The sequence below is a fragment of the Schistocerca americana genome, chromosome 4, assembly GCF_021461395.2.
Source record: "Schistocerca americana isolate TAMUIC-IGC-003095 chromosome 4, iqSchAmer2.1, whole genome shotgun sequence".
In the NCBI taxonomy this organism is placed as follows: Eukaryota; Metazoa; Arthropoda; class Insecta; order Orthoptera; family Acrididae; genus Schistocerca; species Schistocerca americana.
The window spans coordinates 480,724,392-480,742,817 of record NC_060122.1 but is presented as its reverse complement, the minus strand read 5'-3'; the positions used below and the strand labels follow the sequence as shown (position 1 = coordinate 480,742,817).

Below are 18,426 nucleotides of genomic sequence, written 5' to 3'. Positions count from 1 at the left end.
CCGAGGCATGCCAATTACGATAAACACAGTGTCCTGGTGATGCAGTAGTTAACCGAATTGCCTACTAAGCAGGAGCTCCCGGGTTCGAATCCCGGTCCGGCACACATTTTCGCTCGTCGCCACTGAATCCGCGTAAAGTCCCAATTGAGCTGACATAAATAGTTCCTTTCCTTTCTCTCCCCTCCACCTTCAGTCTGCATGATATGTACCAATATACCAAACACAATATTTCACTGTTATCAACGCTGTCTCAGAGCCGGGCAGGGAACTTTTCGCCCCACTCTCTCACTGGTGAGTGCGTTGTTACGCCACAGACTTGTATGTTGTGATTGTTGCATGAGAGAACGACGCTACATTTTGAGTTTGCTCCCTTTGTCGTGCGCCGCTATAACTCAAGGTGAGGGCAGTCCGCAGGCGGCGGTCCCCGCGCAGACTCCAGAGAGGAGCAAAACGGCGGCGCCGTCTTTACGAGCCCGCTCCCCTCTGTGCGACCTCTGCGCTGTCGGAATGGCCTCGGGCCGGGCTAGCGGTCGGCGCCAACGCGCATGTGCGCAGACTCAGCGCTGTCCGCAAAGCTGTTGCGTCTCTAATAGAAGGCGAGAGTCCAGCTGGCCATAGTGAAATACGTAGTGTTTTGACCACGCGGTGATACGGATGTATATAACTGTTTTACAGCATGCATTGGGATTAAAAAAAGAATGTATCCGCGAGATAAAGCATTGCAGCCACAGCTTCATCGTTTGAGTATCCATTTTTTCTTAACTAGTTTCGGTCCTCTCTCATCTTCAGACAGTAGGATACTTTTTTTAGAGAAGTTTTATGTTCTCGTATAATAAGAACGAATATAAATTTCTGCTTAATAATCTACTAAAGATATTTTATATGTACCATGAATTTGAGATAAGTGTTTATACGATACATTTCTGAAGGCGTAAGCATTTCTAACCTGTCGTATTGCAGCAGAACATATAAAACGTCATAAGAGATGCGTGCTGCTGCTTTTGAATGGATTATAACTTACTTAAGTAATAAATGGTTCAAATGGCTGTGAGCGCTATGGGACTTAACATCTGAGGTCATCAGTCCCCTAGAACTTAGAACTATTTAAACCTAACTAACCTAAGGACATCACACACATCCATGCACGAGGCAGGATTCGAACCTGCGACCGTAGTGGTCGCTCGGTTCCAGACTGAAGCGCCTAGAACCGCTAGGCCACACTGGCCGGCCTCAAGTAATAAGTGAGTTGTTAATTCCACAAGGTTGTGACTGTTTCTCGTTTATTTTTCGATTTGTTTTCTGCTGCTGAAATCGTCTTCATTGCGAATGTGGTACAGCCTGTTACATCCTTCGCACCTTCTCAAACTTAGTTCTGTGTCATGAATTCGGCTCTCAGAGTTATAATAATGTAAAGCAGCTACGTACTCAAGCGTACCATGCTGCTGTCCCCGTCACTCTTGTGTGTACACCGAGTGCTGTAGCCACTAAGTTTGGGAATGCGGTTACCGCAATACATGTATGCAAGACTGAGGCAGGCGACGTGAAATGGTGTATCCCAGGCCTTCCACTTGAGAATAGTCAAGACATTGTTGCCATCCCCAAATACTTGTTTTCTCATCGGACACTGGTCTCGTAAAAAAATTTCCACGCTTCTTTGATTTCATAATGTATTTTATGAGAGCAAACTTCTGTAAATGACTGAACTGTCAAATTGGTGAGAGCCAAATTAAATAAACAGACAATTTAAATTTGCAGTTAATGTAAAAATTACGCATGAAATAATGATTTGTTCGCATTAGTTTTAAGCACCTATTTTCGTGTGAGAATGTGTTATATTGGGCGACAGCGTTCTGGCCGGCTTAGCGATGGAATTCGAATCCTTGATATACGGATTACTACCGAGATAAGGCCAGTAAACACTGGCGTTAATGGATCGTCATTTGACAGAACAGCGCGCGAAAGTCTATCTGCACAACATGGAGCGTCGATTCCACATATCGCTCAACACTCAGAGAGGAAAATAAATTTATTGAAATATTGCCCATGTGGCAAAAAGACGGAATATAGTATCAACAGTAAGAAACTGTTAATGGTAGTAGACTTTATTGATAATCAAAGTAAAATTCATACTTATAAGGCAGTACATCACCGTGATGCTTTATACGTTTCGTCATGGTTTCTTCGTAAGTGCCAAACAACGTGAAAAACGTATTTTTCTTCGGCAAAGGAGGTAACAGTGTTGCTGTTGAAGCAGTTATCATAATAAAGCTTTGTCAAACGTCTATTCATATTGGCGCACAATGTAGGTTTTTTCCTTAGTCAACCGGTTGAGAAATCAGCATATTTTTTAAAAAAATCAGATATTATTTCCTTTTCGTGGGAGACCACTCGGTCTGAAAAGTTCTTAACGATGAATTCCACCATACACGTTAAAAGCAATAATTTCTCGCGCTTCATCTACGCTTGTCCGTCCTCTTCTAGAGTACTGTTCCACGGTATAGGGTCCTTAATAGATAGGATTGACGGAGTACATCGAAAAAGTTCGAAGAAGAGCAGCTCGTTTTGTATTGTCACGAACTGGGGCAGAGAGTGTCACGAATGTGATTAAAACAAAGAAATTTTTCATTATAGCGAGATCTTTTCACGCAGTTTCAGTCGCCAACTTTCGTCTCCAAACGCAAAAATATTTGTTTGACTCCCACCTATGTAAGGAGAAATGACCATCGTGACAACACAAGAGAACTCAGAGCTCGCAGGTAGAGATTAAGATGTTCATTTTTCTCACGTGCTATTAGAGAGTGTAACGGCCGAGAAATACTCTGAAAGTGGTTCTGTGGATCCTCTGACAAATACTTAAGTCTCATTTACAGAGTAATTATGTAGAAGTAGAAGTATCCTGCTCGGTCGTAAAATCTGGAGAATATTCAGTTTCCTAAAATGATGGGTGGCGGACAATAAGACACAAAGGCAAGTACTATGCATACATATATTCACCCGACGGGTCCTCTGGCCACAGAATCCCAGCCGCATATAATCTCTTTAGCGCCTGGCTTCTTTAACCCTTTCAGACCCTCTGGCTACAATTAACGTTCACTGTGTCTTAGCTGCAACAGATGTATTTTTCCCAATGGAAACCTGAGATATGCATTTGTGAATGTGCAATCTACTTTTGGGCATCACTATGAAAATATCAATAAGTCAATGTAATAGCAGTGCGCAGCACCTCACGAGCACCAGAATACACGGATCTGATTGGTTTGTTGTATTCCACTGTGTAGTTGCATATTGTTATCTTCAGTAGTAATTATTGAATGATCATTTTACTATTTATTCGTAATTAGTTACCTTAGTCCATAAAATGAATCCAAGCGTACAAAGTAGTTTTTGAAAATGGGTACATATTTTTGTATAAATATTGCATCTCAAGTCATTAAAACGTCACTTAAGAGCATTACTACGTAAGGAAAAATTTCTTTCCTAAAAAAGAAAAGAAAGAATTAGGTCTGAATGGCTTAATAGCTAGACTCAATTTAATCAAGGGCATTTTCGCAAACTTTTCCGTAGTCTGCACGTCACGGAGGCTCCTATCTCTTCTTGTGGAGAATGAGATGCAGACTTCTTTCTCTGGATGTCGCAGACAATATGAAACTACAGCAGTCCTACACGAAGCGGAACGAGGCAGCGTAATAGAAGACACTGAAATCGATTTGGAAGTCCAGCGAGTGACATCTCATCTCAGCAAATCAGATTTAAGTTTCTGTGCTTCCTATAAATCGCTTGAGGCAAATGCCGGGATAAGCATGGCCGATTTCATTGTCCATCCCGAGTTTGTGCTCCGTCTCCAATGAGTTTTCGTCAACGGGACATTAAACCCCAAACTTACTTCCTTTCTTACACGAACTTGTTATAATCGGTCATCCGATGCCAACTAGTGTGACGGTCCTGACAGCAATTTCATTACTGAACGTACGACGCGCACTTGAGACACCCTCGGACAACCATATCTAATTTGTAGGCTCATATGTATAAAAACATTATCTGTAATATTTGCGTATTATCTATACGAATAAGCTAGTTGTATGGCGCAGGCTAAATGCGAACATCAAACTCAGTGATTTTTTATGAATTTGAGACATTACTCTGATTTGTACACTTGCCTTCAGCCAGAATATGTCAGCTGCCAGTTTATTGTACCTCGTGCTGAGAAGGTCTTTGATCCCCCTGCCTGCGGCTTTTACGTGGCTATCAAAGCCTGCCATCCCCTAGTACACGATTGTGCAATTTAGCCAGCGCGTCAGACGCGGTCAATATACCGACTTCGGTGGAGAAAATAGTACTACTCACCAGCAACGGAATGAATACACGATTTTTTTTACGAGTATATGTTAGTTTATTCAGTAGTTTAAGTCGCGTAGCGCATTTTTTTTGCTACATACTTCTAGGTGCAGTGCAGCTATTCCCCTGGTAGAGCGGTAGCGTTGCTTACCTGTAACAAGAGAAATAGTTGTATTAATACGTGGTTTAGTTAGAGTTAAAAGAGATGAAAACATGTCTCCACCAGTACTATACATATAAAGATGCAGATGTTCGCAACTTAGAGAATACTACAAACTACATCATATTCGAATTAGAAATGTGACACACGCCATGGTTGCTCACTTATGTGAAACATTGCCCGCGTATTAGTTTCCAGGTAGCGCGCCGTTTCTGGAGATCTCATTAACGACACTATTTAATAAAATGTAAACTGGCTGACTTCAGTGTCTGATCCGCCAAATTACTGCTTGTGCGCAATTTGAATGTCTCTTTCATGCAGATGAAGGTTAAATCCAGACTTAAACACATCAGAAATCTTCCAAAAACACGAGCTTCTGGATGTAAGATGTTTAAGTTATACGGCTAATTACTAAATCGGATCAATCACATCTCTGAAAAAGACTAATTATAGCAATTTAAAAATTCAAGTTGATGTTTACTTGTCAGTTAACACGATCGATATCACGAAGCTTTTAAAGACCTCTAAAAGGACATGATTTTGCAGAAACAACAATGAACGAAATGAAGAAATAAAATGTGAACTTTCAGATAGTTCCAAAACTGGAGCAAACATTTAAAGACTGTAGAAAATTTTCATGCGTACTGGTAGGTGACTGTATGATGGGTCATTAGAAAGTAACCAAAATTCCCTTCGTACAGATAGATGGGCTGTTACGATGTATTTTACCGCTGCATTTCTCTACTTCACTCTGTTCCGAATAAGTTGAGGAACAGTCATCCGAGAAGGAGGGCCATTTATGATGGAGAGCATGTTTTCGTGAATAATCTATCACGTGTTCGGCAATTTAGCAGTTACAGACTTCTAAAAACAACCTATAACATCAAGTTTTTGGTAACAGGATGTGATGTTGTGCTTACTACTCGGGAACCAAGCAGCAATGTTGACAGTGGAAGACTTTTGTCACTATAACTGAATGAAACAAAACAGACGAAACTAGTATGGCTGCAGTGTTGGTTTCGTTTCCCGTTTTGAAATGGATAAACCACCATAAATTTATTGTCTAAGTTACCACAGCTTACTAGCAATGAGCTGTTTACGGGTTTGGGCCTTCCGCCACTACAAGCCTCCTGGTCCCACAGAGTTGCATGTTAGCCAGGTTCTGCCCAAAGAGAAAATGGCAGTGGTTTTGTACCCATCTTAATCACCCTTTCTCGCCGGCTTTGACGTTCGTGGTTCTTAGAATGAAAAGAACCTGAAAGGGAAATGATTCAGCGCAGAAGAGGTGAAACAAAAGCCGGCCGCGGTGGTCTAGCGGTTCTAGGCGCTCAGTCCGGAACCGCACGACTGCTACGGTCGCAGGTTCGAATCCTGCCTCGGGCATGGATGTGTGTGATGTCCTTAGGTTAGTTAGGTTTAAGTAGTTCTAAGTTCTAGGGGACTGATGACCACAGATGTTAAGTCCCACAGTGCTCAGAGCCATTTGAACCATTTGAAACAAAAGTCGTTGAACAGGTGGAAGGATTTTTACAAAAATAAGCACTCGCACTTATCTATTGATGACGGTCGATCAACTGATTTTAAGCAATGAATAGCAGAGGCACCTAGTGAAGGAACCTGTCACTACCGCCCCTCCGCCTGCAGGGAACAAAACTATCTTTACTTTTGGACCCCTTCAAATAACTGGGCGGAGCGTGACAACCAGTATAGTATGAGCTGAACTAGTCGGCGACCGCCCACCGCCGGTCCCTGGAAGCAGTTACAGTAGCTGTGGGCTTAACGAGCACCGCCTACTCAAGGGGAAAGCTACCAGAGGGCCGAGACTCGACGCTCGCGCTGCTCTCTCCCAGCCTTAGCTTTTACCCGGATCCTTTAAGCAGGCAGCGTGGACGTGCATAATCATACAAGCTGCTGTGTGAATAGCGTGAAACGAATATTTATTCACTGATGTAGCACGAAAACCGGCAACAAGACGTTTCTGATATAATTTCACAACGCACTGTAAAATACGAACGAAATAGCAGCTAACTTTTCAACGGACTTCCAACTATATTTGCCAATGCCTTGAATCAACGCAACGTCGTTTATAGTTGTCTTTATTTTCCGGTAGCGTACAGCTTTATACACAAAAATATTTTAAACACAAAAGTTGCCATTGTCTACATCTACATCTACGTGTACCATACGGTGCATGGCCGAGAGTCTTTGTTGTTTCAGTCACTAATGGAGCGAGGGAAAAGCGGCTGTCTAATGCTTCCACATGAGCCTTAATTTCTCTTATCTTTGTGGTCCTTCCGTGAAATGTACATTGGCGGCAGTAGAATCGTTGTGTAGTCAGCTTCAAATGCCAGTTTTCTATATATTCTGAATAGCGTTCCTCGAAAAGAAGAAAATAATGTCGCCTTCCTTCCAAGGATTCCCATTAGAATTTCCAAAGCATCTGCGTAACACTTGCGTGTTGTTCGAACCTATCGGTTACAAATCTAGCAGTCTACCTTTGAATTGCTCCGATGTCTTCCTTTAATCCGACTTGCTGACGATCCAAACACTCGAGCAGTACTCCAGAATGGGTCGCGCTAGTGTCCTATTCGCGATGTCCTTTATAGACGAGTTACACTTCCCTAGAATTCTCTCAATAAACCGAAGTCGACTATTCGTCTTCCCTAATGCCGACCTCACGTGCTCGATCCTTTTCAATCGCTTTGCAAAGTTGCATCTAGATATTTGATTGATATAACTGTGTCAAGCAGCACACCACTAACACTGCGTTCGAACATTACAGGGTTGTTTTTTATACTCAACCGCATTAACTTAAATTTTTCTATATGTAGAGCAAGCTGCCCCATTCTTCACACCAAACAGAAATTCTGGCTAAGTCATCCTGTATCCTCTTACAGACACTCAATGATGTAACTTTCTCGTACCTACAGCGTCATCACTAAACAGTCCGAAGCTGCTGCTCACTCTATCTGTCCTCTGTTCTTCTGAATATAAAAGTGTCATGGAAAACTGGCGTTAATCGGGCTGAAGCAACACAATTAACGGACGATCAGAACTATATGAGCAAATGACGTCGATGGAGTTCAGCTCGAGAAAGCACAACGTATCTGATGCAAATATATCATCTACTGAACTGATATCAGACTTGAATGTACTGTTTCACTTTTTTTTTTACTTTCTTACCTTTCTGAACATATCTGGAACCTTAGAATGTTTACAAACTACTCTAGGGTTTGAAGACATGCGAAGCCAGCGACTGACATTTCTAACAGCAGATTGGGATTTGGGCTAGTTAATGATGCTTGTGATCTTGCGGTTACAACCAGAATTTGTTGTATTTCAACAAATTTTTATCCTCAAACTGTCTGACGCATTAAAACTGTCTGACGGATCGGGAGTCGGACCTGACATGCGTCCACATGCGTTTCCCGGCGAGGCACGTAGTTTTAATCTGTCAGAGTGTTTTACAATAGTGTACTCTCCGCTTCAGTGTGAAAGATTTATCATTGTATTCTACAGCTGTCGACCCCGTCACCATTACCACAGACGCATGTATCGTTACTGTCCTTTTCCGCATGCTTTAATGTACCAGGGCACAGGCTGCAATGATGGTTTACGACAGAAATCCCTGATTCCTGCTGTCAGTAGTTGATGCTTTGGTCAGCACCGCCGGTGCTTCGGGCTGAGTGGACGTGCGCTGTGATGGAATGCAAGCCGCTGACTCTTGGTGAGCGCTGTACCAGTGCGTGGAATGCATACACTGCTTGCTGGTCACATCGGCTCACACAATCGGAAAATAAAACAGCGTGCCACAGTCTGACTCCCAGAATTTACCGTTTCTGTGTCGCTTGCTTCGGGGACTGATGACCTCAGATGTCAAGTCCCATAGTGCTCAGAGCCATTTGATTCGTATTTATCACTTGCTTCGGGTGCGACATTAGTCCTGTTCTCAACGTAGAACTCTGCTGAAATGTGACTGATGGTAAAGACTTCCTGGTTTTTTGCTGTCACATGAAAAGTCCCGAAGAGAAGAAAGTAGAAACTGTCTATTAAATTTCATTCTCGTGGCTGTTTTTAGGACATAAATGTTGGGACTGGCGTATTATGTTCCTCTATGAAGCAGTTTAGGAAGGCAGAATTTCGTTTTCCGGTCTCATTTTGCCATCATCCACTTCGATGTCGTCACGGTCAACGAGCATTTCATTAACAAAATTTACACGGTAATAAAAATTTTTTAGGAGTTCTTGAGAACTCCGCAGGTAAGATCTCCGTCTCGATTTCGTTGAATACTTCACGCGCTGTGGGATCAAGACGATTTCAACTGAGCACAGTTAGAATTCCTCTACATGGTTGTACCCAAAATAGCCCTCTTAGCCGCGGTCGCTAACGCACGCCTGTATGTGGCGCTCGGCCCGAGGGGAAGCGGGTTCGAATCCTGGTGGTGGAAAAAATTTTGACAGCCAGTATTTGGCCGGCAGGGGTGGTGGCATAAACTCCTGATCAGTCTTTGCGCAAATTTCCTGGACTAAATTCTATACCTCCCTGCACTGTCTCACGAAGTGACGGTATATGACACTGTTGATAGTGATCCGTCAGTTGTATGGGAACATTAAGCTCGGCGGTAACCTTTGTGCCGGCACCGGATTTCACCCTCTTCCTTCTCTCATCACTACCATACAACACAGACACAACCACTCGTCTTCACTCGACAAATATACATACATTACTCTCACACACCGAGCAAGGCGGCACGGTTGTTAGCACACTGGACGCGCATTCGAGAGGACGGCGGTTCAAAACCGCGTCCAGCCATATAGATTTAGATTTTCCCGTGATTTCCCTAAAACGCTCCAGGAAAATGCTTTGAACGCGCACGGTCGATTTCCTTCCCTCCGGGCTTGTGCTCCGTCTCTAATGACCTCGATGTCGACGGGACGTTAAACCCAATCTTCCTTCCTTTAGTCTCACACGTTCCAAAGAGGAAGGGGCCAATATGTGCAGAGAAAAAATACCCTTTCCAACAGGAGACTGAACCCACCCAGTTGCAGACCCCAGCAAACAATGCTGCTGGACGTTTATATATCCTGCTGTATATCTTGCTCAACGGGACTACTGGATATGATGTGCCCTCGCCTTCCTCAGAGCTGTAAACTGATTTATGCAGCAAGTTATAAGGCGGCCTAGAGTTTAACGACGAATCTGAATCGCGATGTAACTTGATCTTTTTCCATGTGCCCAGTGCTCTGGCAGAATTAATGAAAGTCATGTTATGTCGAAAACAGGTCCATCGCGCAACAGTTGGCTAATTGTTTTCAGAAAACTCCGATTCAGTCACTAGGTCAAAGTATCAGAAAATATTAGTAACATAACCTTTATAAAAATTTTGATGTGTATAATGTAGCCAGTCCTATCAAATTTTCAGATATAGTATTGTTTTAACTATGTATTCAAAAAAATGGTTCAAATGGCTCGGAGCACTATGGGACTCAACTGCTGAGGTCATTAGTCCCCTAGAACTTAGAACTAGTTAAACCTAACTAACCTAAGGACATCACACACATCCATGCCCGAGGCAGGATTCGAACCTGCGACCGTAGCGGTCTCGCGGTTCCAGACTGCAGCGCCAGAACCGCGCGGCCACTTCGGCCGGCTTCTATGTATTCAATTCTTATGTTTAATCGATCACACTGGATTACAAAATAACAACAGCAGTTCTCGATCTATTTATCGCAAATTTTCTGAATACATTGTAGCTCTGTCGAAGTTTAATTAAATATTGACACGCCTAAGTCACCCGCGATATTTTATTAATGAAGCCGTTTCCTCAAACTGTAACAGAATTAAGAGAAAATTCCATTTTTTAAAATGAGAGTGGTTTATCGTAAAATTAGCGATTTGGTCCGTAAGAATAACCAGTCCTCCATGGCTGCGAACTGTAACAGCAGTGTATAAAACTTACGGTAATATCTGTTGACTGAATGTAAAAATTCCTTGGCGCTGATTTCGCTTGGAGGGCATGGACGATAAAAGAGAATTGTAAACATTGATAACAACGTCGAGTGAATTAAGGAATGTGTTTTTAATACTGTGACACATTCCTGACTTAAAAGGAAATAATGTGACAAGGAACTTACGGACACTACGAAACCGATATGGAATGCCACACGAGAGTATATCAAAATCCTGACGGTTTTCGTATAGGGATAAAGCTGGATCAAAGGAAAAATAAGGAAGAACAAAATAAGAGAACAACTAAACCAGCGTTTCAAAGGTTTGTATTATTAGGTTTAATATTCTATGAGGTATAATAACGTATTCTTTATATTTACGTGTGATCACTTCCCTGAGTTACGTAAAAACACCGAAAGCGGTAAGAGACACACAGACCTTAATCAACTGAATTCAACTGATTTTGAATATGATTGCAGCAGAGCGAATGTTGAGCGTACAGAAGTAACGAAACAATCTTTAAGGATCGCTTTGGAATTGTAGTATTCGGTGAACTTTTAGCAGAAGAATGCTGATTATTTATTTCATTACAGTGATGTGATTTGTAGTACGCATGCGTAGATAGTAATCGCCTCTGAACAGTCTTTGGCATAACAGTCACAATTGCTCCAAGCTTTTGGTATTTCACTTACACTGTTTAAAGAACAAGGGACACGCGATTAAAAGACGTTGTTATTGGAAATATTGATGTGTGCCATTCTGCTATAACATCAACGATCATGAAGTACAGTATCAAATATGAGTGGAGTAAAACGTGTAATCCTTGTTTACGCACTTATGCGGAGTACGAAGGTGACTTTTTAATAATTCCCGAGGGTTATTATAGTGCCGCTAGTCTTGAAAGCGAATTTCAGTAGAAAAATGAAAAATGATTCTTCAGAACAATGGGTAGAGGTATAGAGGTATTGTTGAAAGGACAACAGAGGAGAGAAGATAATAAACTCGTTACTGTTGGATAATACATGCTATTGCAACATTAAGACTTCAAATTCTATTTATCGAGCACTTTCGTAATGATAGTCGTCTCTTTTGTGTTTCTACACAAAGTAGGGCGATGAAAGAATAATTGCTGAGTATTGTTCTTCGCTCTTTCAGGTATGGTAATCGAGTCTTCCAAAGCAGTGAAGAGACCCTTGTCAAGTGGCCATGAGGTTCGACTTCTTTCGTCGTCTACTTCCACGAACTGTTTGTCTTCCTCAGCACACAGCGACCGCGCCCGTGTATACTGATCGTAATGCCGTGTCTCGGCGTAGGTAACGTTTATGCTCTTACGCTTAGACGTATCAGCACGTAGAGTTTCGAGAAGTTTACATTTCGCTTGCAGCTTTTTCAGTTAACGCCCTGTTCACAGTGTTGTCAGTAGGAACGATTCAACATCGTCATAAAAAATTAAAAAAAAGACAAAGGAAGAAGAAAGGTTTTGAAGTATAGAGTCTTGTTGACATCAGGATCATTAACGATGAAATCGAACCCTATTGAAGGACGAGGAGAGGAGGCGCTCGTGCTTTGCTGAAGAAACCTCTCCAGCACTCACTTCATACGATTAAGGGGAACAACAGGAAGCCTCAGTCGCGGTAGCCAGGCCTAAAAGTAGCGTCTCTCCAATGCTAGGGCAGTGTCTCAACTGCCATGCCGTCTTGGTCGGTGAAGCAGAAGAGGAGCTGTCCTTCTGTCCAGCGGATGTTCTTTACATATGTTACCAAACACCACGTCACAATGATTTGTCAGGAATCTGAAACTGCTTTTTCCCTACGGTGACGCCCGGGATTTAACTCTTACAACACTTCAGTCTAGCATTTTTTCTCGTGTTTCGATCGTCGGTGCAATTATAGGAATGACATTTATCTGAACTTCTACAAAGACACTGGCATGTATGAGAAAAATAATCAATTTTGAGAAGATGTGTTCCAAACAAGGAGATTTTCGAATGACGGTATGGTCCGTCTATAATAGCTTTTTCGTAGACAATATGTTGGATCCTGATCACCTTTCCCTTTTTTCCGAGGAAAATGTCATCATCTTTTTTTTACCAGATTATTTCCTTAGATAAGGAGTTGTGTGTTCACGCTGAATAGAGCTACAGGAGATTTCCTAGGGAGTTTGACCAGAACCTCTACCAGGAAGATGGTAAATACGAGGTATGAATTCTTCCAAGTAGATGATAAACATTTCTGTTTCAAGCAGTAATTTACTGATATAGTGTCCAAACATTTGAGGGATAAGGCGTACATGGGAGTTCGTCTTTTCGAATCCATATAACATAAGGATTCACAAGTTGGCACCTTCCGTTAGAGGGGAACGCACTTCTGCAACACTCCATCTGGAATCTCTATGAATACGTAGAAGTCATAGTGGTAGTTACTGTGTTGTAGAAAAAGCGCTCATGTCGCTATGGCGAATGGAATAGTTCAGCGTGACACGTGACTGGAAACTCTTCAGATTTTTACTGGCCGTCATTGTGACAGTCGAACACAGGAGTGGCAAGACGCACTGTCTACTTCTATACCTGCATTTACATTCCTCAACCCATTACACCACGGTGTGCGGCGGAGTGTGCTTTTGGTACCAATATCTGTTCCCCCCTTCTCTGTCCCATTCGCGAATGGTGGGTGGGAAGAATCTTTAACGTACCCCACAGAAAGAAGTCCAGAGGTGTAAGATCAGGAGAACGGGCTGGCCAATTTATGCGTCCTCCACGTCCTATGAAACGCCCGTCGAACATCCTGTCAAGGGTCAGCCTAGTGTTAATTGCGGAATGTGCAGTTGTACCATCATGCTGATACGACATACGTTGACGCGTTTCCAGTGGGACATTTTCGAGCAACGTTGGCAGATCATTCTGTAGAAACGCGATGTATGTTGCAGTGCTCTCCGATACACACGATCGAACAGCGGAGGAGTGGTACTCAAGCGTCAACTTTAAGTTGCAATATCTCCGGATGTAATTAACATTTTACAATGCAACAAACGGCACTGATTACGTATTTGTTTATATGTTCAGATGTGCTAACAAAACTAACGGGGTTCCATTTTAAAAAAACGTAGGTTTGTGTTAAAAAACATACTTCCGCGCATTTTTGTATGGTTTGTATTAAACAATTACACTAGCCCCTCTCCTCACGTTCGGTCTGTGGAATCGGTTAGTCAGTATTTGACGTGGTTTACGAAATATGTCCAGCGGTAATATATATATATATATATATATATATATATATATATATATATATATATATATATATATATATATATGGTGTTACAAAAAGGTACGGCCAAACTTTCAGGAAACATTCCTCACACACAAATAAAGAAAAGATGTTACGTGGATATGTGTCCGGAAACGCTTAATTTCCATGTTAGAGCTCATTTTTGTTTCGTGCAACTACGCTCAATGGAGTACGTTATCATGATTTCATACGGGATACTCTACCTGTGCTGCTAGAACATGTGCCTTTGCAATTACGACACAACATGTGGTTCATGCGCGATGGAGCTCCTGCACATTTCAGCCGAAGTGTTCGGACGCTTCTCAACAACAGATTCGGTGACCGATGGATTGGTAGAGGCGGACCAATTCGATGGCCTCCACGCGCTCCTGACCTCAACCCTCTTGACTTTCATTTATGGGGGCATTTGCAAGCTCTTGTCTACGCAACCCCGGTACCAAATGCAGAGACTCAAGAACTGATCTTACAAGTGTCTTGAAAACCATTTTGTTCGTGGATGAATTTAGTTTCCTTGAGACGTTTTCCCAGATTTACAGGGTGGTCAGAAACAGTTTGAAAAGCTTGTAAGGGTGTTGCAGGGGAGGTTGTGCTGAGAAATACTTGTTAAGATAAAAACTCGGTACGTTGCTCCGTTCCCTAGCTGTCCTAAAACTTTCTTCAATTTTACTGTGAAGGCATACGACAGCTTCTCTTGCGCCTCTGCCTTCTTCGAATCGAAATTGGTCTTCAGCGAAAACAGATTCAATTTTGTTCTTAATGTGTCTGTGCATTATGCTTGATAACACAGTATTTTCAAAATGTGCGTTAGAATGCAGCTCTACAACTGTAAACACCACACATTTCGTAATAAATGTAAGATGACAGAGTGGGCGGAAGACGAAAGACTGCTGACGAGAGACTGGTGCGTTTGGCAGACGGTACGGGCGTGGTGAGCACTGCAGCTTCAAGGTCTGCAGCATCCCAGTCCACGCACAATCAATAAGCGGGCTCTCCATGGGAGCTCACACCAGATACCACTCTGCACTCTGGCTGTGGCGCGCTGAAACAGCTTCCACACTCTCTAGAGCGACTGTTTAGGTCGTACTTAATGTATGTTGCGAGAAAATGTGCCGCCGCAGTTTGTAGCACTAGTGGAAAGAAACAGGTGCGAGAGTTACATGCAGACAGTACGGTTCCAAAAGCCAGTAGATGCGATTTCATACAGGCACACGTACAGGGGTTGAACAGAAGTATGGAAACACCGCTATAAATGCACGGTCGAACATAAATGCAGATGCTAGACAAGCCTCCAGCTTGTGTTGTTGTACTTGTCCACAAACGGCACCTGTGCGATGTCTTCAGTACGTTGCAAGCGTCGCTCGTAGTCTGAACAGTATTCTGTGTGGTTTTGAGTGCCAAGTGATTTCAGACATGGGCAAATTGTTAGTGTTCGTATTATGAGTGCCGCCGTAACCAAGGCAGCCGAATTTTTTGTTTTGTTTTTTGAAATGGTTCTAAGCACTATGGGACTTAATATCTCAGCTCATCAGATTTAGAACTATTTAAACCTAAATAACCTAAGGACATCACACACGTCCATGCCCGAGGCAGGATTCGAACCTGTGACCGTAGCAGCAGCGCGGTTCCGGACTGAAGCACCGCTTGGCCACAACGGCTGACTTTCGTTTTTCAAGAGGTACCATAGCGCACATTTATACCACCTACAGAGGAAGCGGAAAAACATCGTCCTCATCCACTAAGTCACAACCGTTGAGGACGGTCATTGAAGAGGATCATGACGAAAAATAAGGACGACAGCTGCAAAAGTCACTGCTGAACTGAATGCCGCGTTCGCGGACCCCGTCAGCACGAAAACAACACGATGCGAACTCCAAAAGCTGGGAATTACAGGGCTGGCTGAAAATTTCAAAATCACTCACCAGTGATGCAAATGCCCGTCACAGGGAAACGTGGTGCCGAAGTCTTAAAACCTGGACTATAGAGCAATGGAAGAATATATTTTGGTCAGATGAGCCTTATTTCACAATATTTCCAACTTATGGCCGAGTTTATTTCCCATGAGTGAAACATGGCGGGAATTCGTTAATAGTTTGGGCTGCCATATTATGGTATTGTATGGGCACCATGCTTACTCTGCAAGATCGCATTACTGCCAAGGGTGATGTCACTATTTTGTCTGGCCAGTCCATCCCATGGTAAAATGTTTGTTATACAATGGTGATGCTGTGCTCGAAGATGAGTGGTTCTCTGTTTACACAGCTCGTATCGTTCAAGGTTGGTTTTTTGAACGCGAGGACGAATTGCCATATCTCCCCTGGGCTCCACAGTCACCAGATCTCAATATTATTCAGTCTCTGTGGCCACCTTTGGAGAGAAGGGTGCGTGACCGCTGTCTACCTGCATCGTCGTTTCGTCAGCTCGCCACTATTTTTCAGGAAGAATGATGTAAGTTTCCCTCTAAAACCGTAGAGAACATGAATTATCCATTTCTAGATGACAGGAAGCTCTTTTGAATGTCAACGGGTTTCCTACACCGCATTAGGCTTGGTAATGTGTGTTGTTTTTGGTGTGCCCATATTTGTGTCCACACCCTGTAGCGGACCACAGAAACTGCATATTGCCGACAATATGACGGTCACATGACCGGCAATGTTGCCGTCCACTGATGCTGAGCAGTGTTTGCAGCAATACATTTCAGGGAAAGAAGTGTTTAAACGGGCAACAGTATGGCTGCGAAATGGAAGAAGGTGAGCTAGTGGAAGTGAGGGCGTCTTTCTTACATAGTCGTTCCAAGAGGAAAAAAGTTTGAAAGAAAAAGAGGAAACTGTCTCTGTAGGTATGTTTTTATTTAAGTAATCGAACTATTTCCGAAGCTCTGATTGTTGACCTGTTATGGATATATGCATTTTCCTGAATGTTGAAACACGATTTTGAAAATATGGTAAAAGAAATTCGTCCGAGAACTGGTAAGACAATACGAATATAACCGACCGTATAATAGTTACGCCCAGATTTGTGTGACATGTGTGTTGGCAAAATGGAAATTGGGAACTCTGTGTGGACGATATAGCAAGCAAAAACTAAAACCAATACGACGATCTTAAAAATCGGTTGGATAAGACAGGTTGGTAGATATTCAGTAATTGGTTTCAGAACAGTTGCCGTCAGAACGAAGTGGCGGGGTCACTGCGCTCAACTCCCCATTCTCATGCAAGTTTTCCATGTTTTCCCTATATCAGATAACTCTAATGCGAGCTTTTTCCTTTTCTTTTTTTTTTAAGAAAAGGCGGTCACCGGCGGTTTTCTTCTCTTATCTCCTTCAGAGCGAGTGCGTCCTCTTTATTAAATTTTAACCCTCTTTCCCTTCTTCCTTCTAATGAATATGCAGTAAGACAAACAACCGGCGTGTGTACAGAGTTCAAGTTTGTTAAAATACTAACGATGTAAACTAAATTTAAGGAAATAAATTGTGAAACGTTTGCATGATCTTCAGATCACGTCGATTAAAAGATAATGCAACTGTGAAATTTGTCCCACTTACATTTACATGTATCGTCTGTCTAGTGTCACACCAGAACTTAATGCTTGAGAGGACAGATTTCGCCAACACAGAATCGCCGTGGGCTGGCCGGTTTGCTGTGTAGACGTCTAGATGTCCGATGGCTCGCATGGAAAGAGAATAAGGCGACCTGACGTGTGGCGATGAATTATGCAACATTTGCGCGCCGCCAAAGAGTCGAGCCTGTCCGCACGGCTACTTTCCACATGACCACGCCCGCCGTGCGCGCTCCTGATACGTCGTCACAACTTGCCTATGAGCTGCCGTTTGCCCTGCCAGGCGAACGACTGTGGGAAGTCATGACCTTTGACGTGCAAAACGAGGCCGCGCTAGTTACGGAGTGCACGTTAAGTGGCCTCGTAAATGCACGAGTTAAGAGCTGGAAACCGACTCAAGGGCAGCAGCAGATTTGCCTTTGCTGCTCAGCTAAAAATGAAGTAAAAAACCAAATTATGTCCGAGAATTGGTTTCCAGTGCCCTTGGGCGTATGCCAGATCTTCTTGCCAGGTGGTGCATACAGATCGTAGCAGTTATTATGTCACTTCAGAAAACACATTGCCGGATGTCTGACCTATACAAATAGGTACTGAGGAGTGTATAGTTTCTACATTAATTGTCGCAGTCGGATAGGCGTATCTACTTGATTCTGTCTCTTCTCTATAAACAGCCACAATTTAGTGCACAATATGACGTGCTCGTATAGTCTAACGCTGCGCGCTTAGCTTGCATGACAAGGAGGTGAACCAAACTAGGATCGAATACGGGTCGCGGATTAACGATGTTGGACTGGTACACCGGCCAGCCTGACTACGATTTTCAGGTGGTTTCCTTCGCTCGTTTAGGCAAATGCTGGGCTGGCCTCAAATTCCGCCTCAGAGGACACGATACACAAATAGTTAAAATACGATAACTCACAGACCAAAGTTTACTCGATTCACAGACAGATGGCGCACATCACTCCCCTCCCTAAGGTTACCTTGGCGACTGTGGCATCATGAAGGGGACTCGGTAACAAAAACAAATAAAATAAAATTTTGCCAACTCCGGAAAAAGTGGGCTCGTAACACACGGGATTAACGCTAGGGAAAATAATGAAAGAATTAACTCCAAGGAATGATAACGTACATTCAGGTACTTCA

The 18,426-nt window shown here is 43.0% G+C and overlaps 1 protein-coding gene across 1 annotated transcript in view; it reads right to left on the bottom strand.

Moving 5' to 3' along the window:
- Nucleotides 1–4,393: 4,393 nt before the first annotated feature.
- Nucleotides 4,394–18,426, bottom strand: part of LOC124613944 (probable GPI-anchored adhesin-like protein PGA55) — a 193,095-nt gene continuing 179,062 nt past the window's right edge. The window contains exon 2 of the mRNA XM_047142698.1: nt 4,394–4,486. Within this exon, the coding sequence (XP_046998654.1) occupies nt 4,483–4,486 (4 nt within the window). The 3' untranslated portion in view covers nt 4,394–4,482. The remainder of the gene's footprint in view (nt 4,487–18,426) is intronic.